The sequence below is a fragment of the Myotis davidii genome, unplaced genomic scaffold, assembly GCF_000327345.1.
Source record: "Myotis davidii unplaced genomic scaffold, ASM32734v1 scaffold663, whole genome shotgun sequence".
Classification (NCBI taxonomy): Eukaryota; Metazoa; Chordata; class Mammalia; order Chiroptera; family Vespertilionidae; genus Myotis; species Myotis davidii.
This window is the reverse complement of record NW_006295816.1, coordinates 7,947,031-7,960,601: the sequence shown is the minus strand read 5'-3', so window position 1 is coordinate 7,960,601 and position 13,571 is coordinate 7,947,031. Positions and strand designations below refer to the sequence as shown.

At 43.7% G+C, this 13,571-nt stretch overlaps 1 protein-coding gene across 1 annotated transcript in view; it reads right to left on the bottom strand.

Moving 5' to 3' along the window:
• SCN10A (sodium voltage-gated channel alpha subunit 10) overlaps positions 1 to 8,548 on the bottom strand; it is an 80,881-nt gene extending 72,333 nt beyond the window's left edge. Inside the window, exons 1-3 of the mRNA XM_015568312.1 lie at positions 8,255 to 8,548; positions 6,745 to 6,872; positions 3,583 to 3,663 (exon numbers count right to left, since the gene is read on the bottom strand). Of these exons, the coding sequence (XP_015423798.1) occupies positions 3,583 to 3,663; positions 6,745 to 6,872; positions 8,255 to 8,548 (503 nt within the window). The remainder of the gene's footprint in view (positions 1 to 3,582; positions 3,664 to 6,744; positions 6,873 to 8,254) is intronic.
• Between the last annotated feature and the right edge of the window lie 5,023 nt (positions 8,549 to 13,571).

Here is a 13,571-nt window from a genome sequence, read left to right as displayed (position 1 = left end):
TTATGTTATGTATTGAATACTTTTTTCAAATATTTCATTATCAGGTTTATTTTACTTGCTTTATTTTTCGTGCATGATTCTGAATTTAGTACTGTTTATATTTTAGTTCTAGTGGTTGCCTTTATAAATATGAATTCATAATTATAATTAAAACTATGCAATGCCCTGTCCTTGGCATGCTAGCTCTTTAAACAATATCTTATTTCTCTTCTGCTCCCCTCTGCTTTATCCCCCATCTGACTGTATTTAATAATATATTTTTCATACCTATGTATTGTTAAATATAATTATTTTGCAGCCCTTGATTTACCAACTTTAAAGAATACGCTTCAAATTCTTGCTATTTTAGAAGCAGTTCCCGCATTCTTTCCTCTTTCTACTCCTCATTTTTGCTATGGATACCATGTCAATGTTTTCAGGGCCTCTGGGGTTTGGGGGTAACATGCCTCCATCCTCATTTTTATCCCTCCCTGCAGGCACTGTAGTTGAACAAGCTCTGATCGCTGAGTCCTCTACGAGTCCTCCACCCACTTGCAGTCTTCCGAGATTGTTTTGACATCTCGTGTCCTCTGCGCTTTCCTTTGTTCGCGTATGTTTATACCGTTCTTGTTCCCATGCTGTCATTTGATCAGCATTTTGAGAGAGTTGGGGTAAAACATACGCATGCTGTCTTCCGTGTTTAACAAGAATCCCCAAATAACTTTTTAGTTTTGAGAGAAAATGCTTTGCATTAAAAGTTCAGAAGAAAAACAGAAATTTTACATGCCTGAGCTCAGCCATTTTAGAACTCTATCTCCATCCCTCCTATCTCTACTGCTATCTCTACCTCTATCTTTATATCTCTATCTACATTATATATCTCTATCTCTATCTCTTTATCTACCTATCTCTATCTCTATCTCTATCTATGGGGGGGGGAGAGAAAGAGAGAGAGAGAGAGGAGGGGGGGGAGAAAGGACAATAAGCTAAAATACTAACAGTCATTTCTCTACCTCTCTACCTAGTTACTATCTTCTGATTTATAGTTTTCAGTATTCTGCATTTTACGCATTGGTCATTTATTTTTTTTAAATTACTTTGTATTTAGACTTTTTATTTTGATATGTAACATGCACGATAAAAATGCACATGAAACATAAATTAGTTGTAAAATGAGTGTTTGTGTATTAGTCAGCTCCGTAACAAAATACCATAGGTTGAGTGGTAAAACAATAAAAATTTATCTTCTCACAGTTCATGAGGCTGGCAGTTAAAGATCAGGGTGCCAGCAGGGTCAGGCTTCGGGGAAGGCCCTTTCCTGGCTGGCTAAGGTCCCATTTCTTGCTGTGTCCTCACATGGCAGATAGAAGGCTCTGGTGTCCATTCCTCTTCTTAGAAGGGTACCAGTTCTACTGGGTCACGGCTGTGCCCTATGACCTCATTTAACCTTAATCACCTCCTTAAGGCCCTTTCTCCAATACAGTCACTTGCTGGGGTGTGGGGGGGGAGGAGGGGAGGAGTTAGGGCTTTAACATATACATTTGGGGGGGGACATAATTCATCCCATAACAGCATATGACAAACTACTCATGTCACAAAATGGAACATCATGAGCATCCCACAAGCCCCTTGCCGATTATATCCTCCCACCTCTGCCCAAGAGGTTGCTACTAACCTAACTTTTGTGGGGGTTTGTGCCGTTTTATTTATATTTTTACCTCCTACATATTCATTTCTAGACAGCATAGTAGTCTTGCTTTTCTGTTTTTAAATTTTGTCTAAATGGAATCATACTTAGGTCGTCTTTTGTGTCTGGCTTTTTTGTTCGATATTATATTCCTGAGACTCATCCTTGTGTGGCGCTAGAGTGTATTCATTTTCATTGCTGTACGTTATCCCACTTTCAGAACATAATGAAGATGTTTAATGTATTCAAAACTTTATGAACATTGGGTTGTTTCCAATGTTTTCCTTTTATAGGCAATGTTCACAAACTTTCTATAGCTGGATCCTGGTGACCATAAGTACTTATTTCTGTGGAGTGAATGTTCCAATAGTGTAATTAGGAGATCACAGTGTATATGTGTTTTCACCTTTACTTGATAATATCCACTGCTTTCCAAAAGGGTTGTACAAATGTGCATTCCCACCGGCAGTATATGAGCTTCTATTGCTTCATATATTTCTCAATACTTGGCACTGTCAACAATTAAAAATTTTTCTATCCAACAAACTTATAGAAATCTTTCAGTGTGATTTTAGTTCATATGTCCTTAATTAAGAGAAGGTTAAGAATATTTTATCTGTTTATTGATCATTTGGATTTCTACTTTTGTGAAATATCTATTTAAATCTTGGCTCATTTTAAAATTGGTTGCTCTGACATATTTCTGGTGAATTCATACGGATCATTATTCTGGATAAACACCTTGTAGGTATATGTGTTGCAAATATTTTCTGCTCAGTAGGCTTGCTTTTTGACTCTCAAAAAATAGTCTTCTGATGAACAGAACTCTAAATTTTAATGTATTAAAATGTATCCGGTTTTTCTTCTATGGTTCATGCTGCTTATTTTCTATGTAATAAATCTTTCTCTAAACTGAGGTCACAGATATAGTCTCCTTTGCTTTTTTATTTTTCCCCCTTTACAAAGTTGAATAGAACTGATAAAACAGACATCTTTGCTTCTTATATTTTTCTTTTGATCTCAAAGAGAAAGCTTGCCACTTTTCACAATTAAGTATGATGTTTGTTGTTTTCTTTAAAGTGGTTACCCTTTATCAGAGTACAATTCCCTTATAGTCCTACTTTTCCAAGAGTTTTAAATCATAAGCAGATATCAAACTTTATCAAATAATTTTTCAGCATCAATTAGGATGATCGCATGATTTCCTACTTGAATTTATTACTAGAAAGAGAACATGTTTCCTATTGTGTGTATATTAATGTTATCATCAGCAAGAAAAATTTGAAAGTTGGAAAAAGAAAGCTTTACAGAAAGCTTTGGCGTAGGATGCTTTTGGGAAGTTCCCACATTCGGAAACTACAGTTTCCATTTGCTAACTCAGCATAATCTCAGAAATACTAAGGTCACTTTGAAGTATATGAGCTAAGATAACTTACCCAGCTTCATTCATGGGTTATTTTCTGAACAAATTCCACATATATATTTGTTCTTCATTCTGTCTCAATTTTGTTCCTGACTCTCTCTCCAAGAGTTGGCCTTCCCTAAAGTTCATTCACATGTGCACCTAGCCGGTGAATGGATGTATGTCTGGCAGGAATCCCATCTGTCCAGATCACAGAAATTGGACCCTCTGAGACTGAGATACCAACATCGATATTTTATAAATCTCCCCGGGAGATTCCAACACACAGCCAAGGTGGAGAACCACTAATGTATAGCTCTTCAAAGCTGAGAGTCATATGAAACAAAGTCTACAGAGAAGATATATGACCATTACAAAGTCAGATGAACAACAGGATCCCACATGACCCAAATGAAACCCCACAGAATAAATAACAGGGGGGAAGCTGCCACGTGGAGGAAGAGAAGAAGGGGGGCGGGGAGGAAAGGCAGTGAAGGACAGCAAATCTACTCACTCCATCTTCTCGGGAAGGTCGGTGCGGGTCATGCACACACAGTTGGCCACGATCGTGACTGTGATGAAAGTGCTGAACCACCTGAGAGGCTGGGTTAAGGAAAAGCTGAGAGTCACCGTGCTTCCCCGATGGCATCGGTGACCACGGTGATGCTGAATGATGAAATTCATACCTGATAGCTAGGATTGGCTTCATGGCCTTGTCGCTTAATAACCAGGAACATTTCCTGAGTGCCTACTATGGGCTGAGTACTTCGTCCACATTTTTTTCAACACAATTATCCTATAGGTGGATATTATTATCTACATGTTGGATCTAAGAAAACAGGCTGAGAAAGCTTAGGTAATCTTTCCCTGCTCACACAGCTAGTCAACCCTGACGCCAAGATGTGTACTCAGGGTGTTTGCTAAGAGAACCCTGAGCAAGCTGAAAGGGAACAGAACCTTCCTTCCAAAATGTCCTCTGCCCCGAAGGCTTCACTTCACTTTACAATATACCCTGACGTTTCATCCATCAATGTCTCTCTTCCCCTAACAGACAAAGAGAATGCTCCTGGGGACTTAGAAATAATGGGAGAGCTACAAGCTTCCATGGAAATTAGATTAGTCAGGTTGTTTTCCTAACTTGGCTGAAGAAGTGGACTTCTGGCCAGGAACGGCGGAGGCAGGCACAGGAAGTGAAATGCTGGTTGGAGGTGGAAATTCCCAGTAGGATTAGGCTGTGGTGAGAACTCTGAACAGCCAGAGAGGAGACTCTTAGAGGAGAGGTTGGGCAAGGGCGTTATCAGAAGTGAAAGGGGACACTGAACAGGAAGGCAAGTGGGAGGGCTAAATAGATGAGGAAAATGTTGGTGGGGAAAATCCAGCAATCAGTGTCTCCGTTTGGATATTTTTCTCAGAACTAGCTGGGTTCTTGACTATTCCTTCCTGAAGAAAAATAAAGCCTGATGATGAACTTGACCTACAGAGAGAGAGTGAACCGCCCATCTTTCATAATTTCAGCTTGAGCAGAACTATTTAAATCTATTTTAGGTGTGTGTGTGTGTGTGTGTGTGTTTGTAAATGTCTTTAATGTGCCCTGTCTCATAGTTACTTAGGGAACACTTCTATTTTAAAAAGGAAAATTCTACTAATTAAGCCACATTTACCTGTTGACTTGCAATCAAAGTAAGAAATGTATTCACATGGAGGGGGAGATGTTAATCCAACGATTAATGTAAAATTATATCTTCAATTCCAAAAACTTTTAAAAGTAATATGATATATTATGAATACTATTACTTATAGAAACATTCATAGTGAATTTGATTAGAATTATAGTTTTGATGAAATAGTAATAATAGGACAGTGGGCATCCGGTACCTTAAAGAGTATCTTTTGGGGGTAGAGCTACCTACTTCCTGAGATTTACATCCATAAATGCAGATTTTGATAAGTCTGTGATGAGTAGACCCTCTACATAGTTATTTACTCATAAAATATCAAGATAAAAAGAATATGCATAATCCACGGACACAGACAATAGTGTGGGGAAGGTCTGGGGTGGGGTGGTGGCTGGGTGGCGGGGAGCAAAGAGGTGGAATTGGGGGACATCTGTAATACTGTCAACAATAATAAAAAAGAATATTTCCTGGCACTTGGTTCTTTAAAGTGATTTTATTTCTAATTAGCTGTTTCTTACTTATTTGGATGTAATTCAACCAGGATACATGGAGATAATTTTGTGTATTTGCTGTTTTTCTTTATTTGTAATTTTATGTAATTGTCATAAAATTACAAATAAGAAAAACGCTGGTAGAGATGACATACTGAGAGAATAAATTACCCTCATTCATTTTCATTAGCTGCCTACTTCCTTATTGTTGATACTGCTCCAAGCAGGATGTAGGATGGACATTTTTAACAAGCGGAGTGACCTTGGACAATTTATTTAATGCCTCTGAGTGTCAGTTTTATTATCTGCAAAATGGGGAGGATAATCCCTCTTCAGGGGTTTCCATGCCTATGAGAGTGTCGACACTTAGGGGGTATATAGCAAATGGGAGCCTACTATTATCATGAAAATTCTCTGTGGAATCAAGAAATCCAAGATTCAATTAAGAAAATATACTTCCCACTGGTTAACCATAAAGCAAGGAAAAGGAAATTGTCATGCAACTTCCTGCGGCAGCAGTTTCATGTTGAGATCCCTGTGCCAGGGGTACCAGCTCGGTGGGAGCTGCCCGGCGATCCTGCGAGCTGCCCCGGGGTGCAGGGAGAGAGCCCCTTTTCCTGGAGCCTCCTCGGGAGAGGCTGGTGCCACCTGCCAGGCAGCTGAAGCGAGGCTGTTCTTGCAAGTCAACCTCCTGGAAGCCAGAGCTGAAATCAACTCTGGAACATCCAACTTGGACAGTCACCAGGGAAGATCCCTGGAAACCAGCCAAAGTCTCTTATTTGTACTAGTGTTACTGGTCTTGGGAAAAATAAACAAACAAAAAAACCCCATCTCCTACCCCCACAACAGAAACCTGAAGCTTTCTGACGCTACCTAAATATATACAGACATTTGATCAACGTATCTCTAATCATTACATTCTCCAATGGCAGGAACCTTGGGCTATTGACAATTTCAACCTGTTGGTAGTTTGGTGGTAACTTACGCCATTGGCAGTGCCACATGACCAGTGGGGGCCCATTGAGACAACCTACCCTCTGCCCATGGCTGTCTGTTCTCGTGGCTCTCTGGGAAGTGCTGCTCCTTTGCCCAATAAGCAACCACTCCCAAGCATGGCTGGGGCCCAGACATACCATGCCTCTCTCGTTGGCGCAAAGAAGGCTTAGGGCCCTTTCACTGGTCTTTATGTTGTGGGAAGAGCTGACCACATATGGTGAGACTGTGCCTGGTATATCAGCAAAGCTCCCCTATAGAGAGAACATTTTCCAAGATGTGCATCCAGAGGTGTGTCCATACTAGTCGAGGTGAACCCAACCCCATCTCTGGGTGGCATGAAGACTCCTCGGCCTTGGGACTGCTTTCAGGTGTTGGATACATTAAAGCCACAAACGGTTCTTTTAATATAACGACTTAAAAAGGGATTTGAGGGGAGGAAGGCTCTATTGCTAACCTCTGAAGTGGGTACAGTGGGCAAGGCCTGATTCTAACATGTGGCAGAATCAACCGTGCAAAGGATATGAGTGGACAGACACTTTGATGGCTGTTCTTCTGATCGGGTTGAAAGGACTGAATAACCACAGGGCCCGAGTGGCACTAAACCGGGAAATGGTCCTCCCGTGGGTCAGCACCATAAACGTCTACAAAAAAAACCAAAAAACACACAACAGAAGGGCACCACCAGTGAGAAACACACATCCTCACACAACCATGTTCTTGAGCATGAGTGGCATCATCTCAGGCTCATGAGCAAGAGGGTCTGGGAACTATGGATCAGTGAGAGCCCAATGGAGAAGCAAAGAGTTAGGGAGGATAAGGGGCTCACAGCCATACCCCCACCCTCCCAGCAAGACCCCAGGCCTCGTGGCTGATTGTGCATCATAATGAACGCACTGCAAGTGCCAGTAGACAGGCGGCTGACCAGGGAGCAGCTAAGATGCATCGTGCCCAGGGCTGGAGTTCTGGTGGCAGTTAATTTTTCTTCTAATTAGTGGATCTCTCTGGTCCCGTGATGTCCCTTCTGTCCTCCACCTCCTAGGTCTTCCCTTTTAAACCCCCCTCTGAGCATCTTGGAGGGTGAGGGCTCTGGCAGATTACAGGAGGGAGGAAGACAGTGCAGTGCCTTTATTTTCTCCACAAACCATACTGGAGATGGCTGATTCCTGACCCTCCCAACTCCCAAACATTCATACACCATTTTTTCCAGCTGCGGAGAACGCTTAAGATACCATACAAACAGGGTAATTGTCATGGAACAGCTCTTGCTCAAATGATTGGTTCTCAAACTTTTGAATGCAAAAATTATCGGGGACTCCAAAGAGCTTTTGGTAGTGTTTATACCTTTTTGCTTATACCGTGTGTGTGTGTGTGTGTGTGTGTGTGTGTGTATGTGTGTGTGTACATACATGTTTGTGTACATGTACTATTAGAAATTGAAAATGTAGGACATTTTAAACCACAGGAATAGATAAGCACATGTTCTAGTAGCTGTTAGACTCATGATGTCATTCCCCCATCAATACCTCTGTTTACTATTATATGTTCACAAAAGAGCATGAGTAAAAAAGACAAATGACATCTAAGTATTCTTATGTAATAGCGTTGACCTGCAGAACTCATTAAAAGAGTTCTGAGAATCCCAGGATTTCTGAGCTCATACTTTGAGGACTACTGGTTTAAATCATCCTCATTTCTGATCCCCTTGCCTACTCTCCCCTCCCCACAAGATCTCTGCTCCCCGCTTGCAAAGAGAGCCATCATCTCTCGAGATCCTTGGCCAGAACTCATCCAAGGGAACAGCCCCTTCCTCTGAAACCTCCACAATAGTTCTCACTGCTTTTGAGGATTCGGGTTTCATTAGCCTCTACGGTAAGTACCATACAGATTCAAAGAGAACGTCGAAGAGGTGAGTTACATTTCTTTCCCATTGACTGAGCCTAGCTGCAGGACTCCCTGGGCTGAGTGGGGACAGAGGCTTCCTCTCCCCGAGCAGAGAACAGCCGTTCCAGCCAGTAGCCCTTACCCTGTGTGCACTGTAGAAGGGGTCCAGATCCTCCAGGGGCTCCCCGACCAGCTCTGCGGGGAGTTCACCATAGAACTTGGGCAGCTGGTTGCAGGCTTTCAAGTCAAGCTGGGGGCGAGGCTTCTCCTCTTGGTCCTCCTGCTTCTGCTTCTGCTTCCACTTGTGCTCACGCTGCTTACCCTTGGCCTTTGTTGCTGCCTGCTCGGCCGCAATCCTCTTTTCAATCTCCACCAGGGACTCCGGAGTGAATCGGCGGAAGTTGGTAGTTTCCAGGGACCCAAGGGGGAATTCCATCTTCTCATTCTTCTTTAGGAAGAATTTATACTCTTATGAGAGTGGACATCACCATAGAGAGGTAACAGTCTGCCCACTGGCCCTCTTCCTCCCATCCCTCCCACCTTTCTTGCTCAACAGCTCCCCACCCACCTCTCCTATTCCTTAACCCTCACTAAGCTCCCCCAGGACCCTACAGGCCCTGCACTGCTCTTAGGGAGACTGTTCCATCCTACTCCAGGTACTGCAGGGGCGAGTCTGTGCTCTCCATGAGCTTCTAAGTCATTGCTCCTTCCTCATTTTGTAACACACCGCCAACAACCACCACCACCACCACCTACCACTACCACCAACCACAGCCATCACCAACCATCATCCACAACCACCAACCACCACCAACAACCAACAACCACCACCACCACCACCTACCACTACCACCAACCACAGCCATCACCAACCATCATCCACAACCACCAACCACCACCAACAACCAACAACCACTACCACCACCACAACCATCACCAACCACTACCACCATCCACTACCACCAACCACAACCACCAACCACCAACAACCACAACCACCACCACCACCATCACCAGATTTAGCCATACTGCCTTCTGTCTTCATTTCTATGACTACTGAGCAATAGGCACTCTCCCACATTCATCAAAGACTTCACTTCATGATCTACTTAACCTTTAGTCTCATCCTACTTTCTGACCACAACCTTATTTTTGTAATCGTTGACACTATTACAGATGATCCCCATTGTCCCCCTCTTTGTCCACCTCCCCCCAGCCCCAGCCTTCACCTTGCTGTTGTCTGTGCCCATGGATTATGCATATACGTTCTTTGGCTAATCTTTTAAACTGATAAACAAAATAGAACCAGAGGCATGGACACATGGAACAGACAGACAGATTTCAGAGGAGAGGTGGGTGGGGAAGACTGGGTAAAAGGAGGTGAAGGGACTGACCACAACCTTCTATTTATTGACATTTCCCATGTTTCCCCCTCCATGAACTCCAGGCTACTTTTTCTTTGTCCATGGCCGAAGGCTTCTTTCCGTATTCAGATCAGACCTTATGGTCCCCCATTTGTCCCTTGTCCTTATCCTAAACACCAAGCCTGCACCAACCTACGTGAGTCTAATTCAGGTTTCTCTGAATCTGGACTGCTGAGGGGTGAGGGAGAACCTCATGCTGCTTGGAAATCATATCATTTCCCTAGGCAGCAGTTTCTTCTAGTCAGATATTTCAAATACTGCTCATCTTTTCTGAGTATTCCTTACTCCTCTTTGTAGAAAGACAATGACCATGTTCCCTGCTTCATGAAGAAAACAGAACTCCCTTAACTTCATGCCCCCCAACCTCCTACTTACCTGGCCCCACACCGTCCTTTCCTCCTTCTCTCTTCTCACAACCTGAAAGGTATCTGGCAAGGTGCAGATAGTGCCTGCTACCTGCCTGGGCTTTGCTCAGCTAATTGGGAATCCTTATTTCTGAGTCCATTTCAATGCAGTGGGGAAGGCATGCTCCTTGTGAAGCAGCCATAGTGGACCTATGTATTGTAGAATTAGTCTGGGCTTGGGATTCACCTCACGGATTGATAGCTGGGGAAGAGCCAATCCCAGCTCAGCCTTGGCTTTGAAACAGTCCACCCACCTGAGTATTTGCAGGTGTATTCTCTCCAGCCCAGGAGCTGTTACTAATAAACCAGCCTCTCTATTTGGTGGACATTCAGCCCTCTCAAGATGAGCCAACAGGGCTATTTGCTTCCCTTTGCCCTCTTAATGTCAGGCAAGAGAGGGTCTTTCCCCATTCCTCCTCTGAAGAGCCTATATCATCCAGAGCCTGCAGGACTCCCTGGAGGAAGATGAAGCAACCCTCATACTAAACTCTGCGGTGGGCAGAGGAGATTAGCTACAGGGTCAGTGCTTTCTTCTCTGCAGTGGGGTCCCTCTCTGGTTCCAGCTCCCTGGAGCCAGACACAGGCTTACAGATATTCCTCCTGCAGCAGCTCCCAGCACTCACAGTGCCTGATCAGTCACAGGGGTTTCCACTCAGAGCCTTCGGAGAGGATTTATCTAATCCTGCATCTCCCCCAATGCCTTCTGCAGAATTTTAGTGCACTGCAGAAAGGTGGTCTGCGGGATAAACAATGCTGGCCAAATCCTCCCCTTCCCCCCCTTGAAATGCATTTGTCAGAAAGGCTGGAAGGCACTAACATGTTTTTCTGTTCTTTTTATTCTATAATGGAGTGCTTTTAAGAAGTGACAGTTATTTCTGGACATGGCAGGCGGCTAAGGAGAAGGCCTAGCTCACTGCAAACATGGCTACACTTAACCATTGAGAGTGTGCTGGCAGCCTGATGCTCTGGTTTGCAGCATATTTGTAAATTTTTGTTCCAAATAAAATAAATTCTTTAACTTTTCTAGTTGGTTGCTTTTTCTTCGAATAAAAATATTTTTCTTTAAAAAATAATATAAATAAGATTTTGGTTGTTTCCTTTGATTCCTGAGCCCATTTTTGCTATTTTATTTTAATCTAACTGTACTAACATTTGAGAGCCTACTGATGACTTAACAGGCCATGATGATTTTAAAATTGTTCTCTGGGCCCCCAGCTGGGTGGCTCAGTTGGTTGGAGCCACCAAAAAGATGAGGGTTCAGTCCCTGGTCAGGGCATGTATGGAGGCAACGGACCAATGTTTCTCTCACATTGATGTTTCTCTCCCCCCACCCCACCTTCCTCTCTAAAATAAACAAACATATCCTCAGGTGAGGAGTTTAAAAAATTGTACTCTGGTCCTGTAAGTTTGCAAAATCTTGACCTAACACATGGTCCCTAACGCAGTCAGGCAGGGTCTCTGGGACTCTGGTCCAACATGATCCACAAAACCTGGAAGGCACTCCAATGACTCTGGAGCACAGTGTTCTCAGAAATCCTGCCCCTCCTAGGACTAGCCTGGAAGCAAACAGGGTGGCTTGCCATCACAGATGGGTAGAAGAGTCTCCCTGGGGCATTTTCTCTACTTGCTCTAGAGAAGCTAGATCTGAAGCTCTTACAACAAGCATCTATTCTCCTAGTTCTCTGCAGTAGCCACTGGCTCTGAGGAAAAGGTAGTTTTCTCACCTCTTCTAGTAGCATGATCTCCAAATGCCAATCACCATCAGTCACAGAGGGAGCAAGTTAAGATGCAGATTCCTGGGCCCCGCCTGCAAAAACGCTCATTTATTGGCCCTGAGGTGAGGGCCAGGAAATTGCATTTTAAAAGAATATTTGTATTGATTTCAGAGAGAGGAAAAGAGAGGGAGTTAGAAACATCAAAGATGAGAGAGAATCATTGATTGGCTGTCTCATGCACGCCCCCTACTGGGGGTTAAGCCCACAAGCCAGGCATGTGCCCTGACCGGGAATTGAACCGTGGCTTCCTGGCTCACAGGGTGATGTTCAACTACTGAGCCACGCTGGCTGGGCAGGAAGTTGATTTTTTACGAGCTCATTGCATAAGCTGCTGAAGGTGTTCTACCTTTGAGAGGCACCGGAAGCCTCTGCAACTGTGAATGTGAGAAAGAGTACAGGTCAGGGTTAGAGGGTCAGGGCAGGAGAGGTGACCTACTCCCGCAGCTCCAGAGCTCTGGGGAAAGCCCTCCTGGATTCTGGAGACAGGTCACAAGCTAATGTTGGCTGTGTTAGGGAAGAAGAGACCCAGCACCGAATGGTGGGTTCTTGTTGAATGATCATTCCAAGGATGATCACACACACACACACACACGTCTGAGTGGCTCTTCAGACATGTGTGTGTGTATGTAAATATGTTATTGATATCAGGAAGGGATCGGGAAAGAGAGATAGAAACATCAGTGATGAGAGAGAAGTTTGGCTGCCTTCTTCAGGCCCCACACTGGGGACCAAGCCCACAAGCTGGGTATGTGCCCTGACTGGGAATCAAACTGGTGACCTCTTAGTTCATGGGACAACACTCAGCCAACTGGTCCACATTGGCTGGACTAGAAGGTATTTTCTTACATATGAGAGAAATAAGAACTATTAGGGTCTGTGCTTACTTTAGGTTATAAAGATATTAATTGGACTAAACAAGCTTGTCTCTGAGTCTTTTGATTCTATACCCAATGCTCTCCCATTTCTGGGATGGGTCTGGCTGGCTGGAGCAGCTCTGGAACCTACTGACTGGGGGCATCCTTGGAGAACTCCGGGAAGTGAGTGAGGCAGGAACTGAACTGAATATATTCATTTTGGTGAGGCTTCAAGAGACCTCAGAGAACAGCCTCCTTGTCTTATATAGCTCACTGAGACAGAATCCAAGAGACTTGATCCACTATTGTAGCACTTGGTTCAGACATGATGTGGGAAAACAGGAAATTATTGTGTTTCTAGAGCCTGAGTAGTAGGTGCAAGTGTTTGCTCCCCCATCCATTGTAGGATGACATCTTCTCATGCTCTCATCAACTTGTATACAACCAAAGCTATCATTTTCATGCAGGTGATCCTAAATCTGGGCCTTTCTTCTGAACTCCAGACCCACTAGTGCAATGCCTTTGTACAGATGAAGTACATTCAATGCCTATTGAATGCTTCATGAATACCTCAAAATCATTTCTCCCATGATCACTCTATCTTCTCCCATCCCAACTTCTCCTCCTCCTATGTCACTTATGTCAATAAATTGAATAATCATTTTTCTAAGGTGGAAACTTAGGGGTCCACCTTTATGCCTCTGTCTATGTCATTTCCTCCCTTATGCCAGACATTGCCTTAGTCTCCATGGGTAGAGCAGTAAATAGGCTCTAGACGCATAACCTTTGGGTTACGTAGCTCTGAGGCTAAGTAAACTTTTCTGGCCAGCTTTCCAGGCAGACACGTTCCAGAGGAGAAAAAGATTTAAGTTATGATGATGACATGAGTAGTCTGGAATCACATTTGAAACACAAATTTAAATTTGTATCGCCAGTCTAGGCCTTTCAACTACATTCCAAATTCTTATAGTCAACTCTGCTCACTATCCCTCACCAGGATGT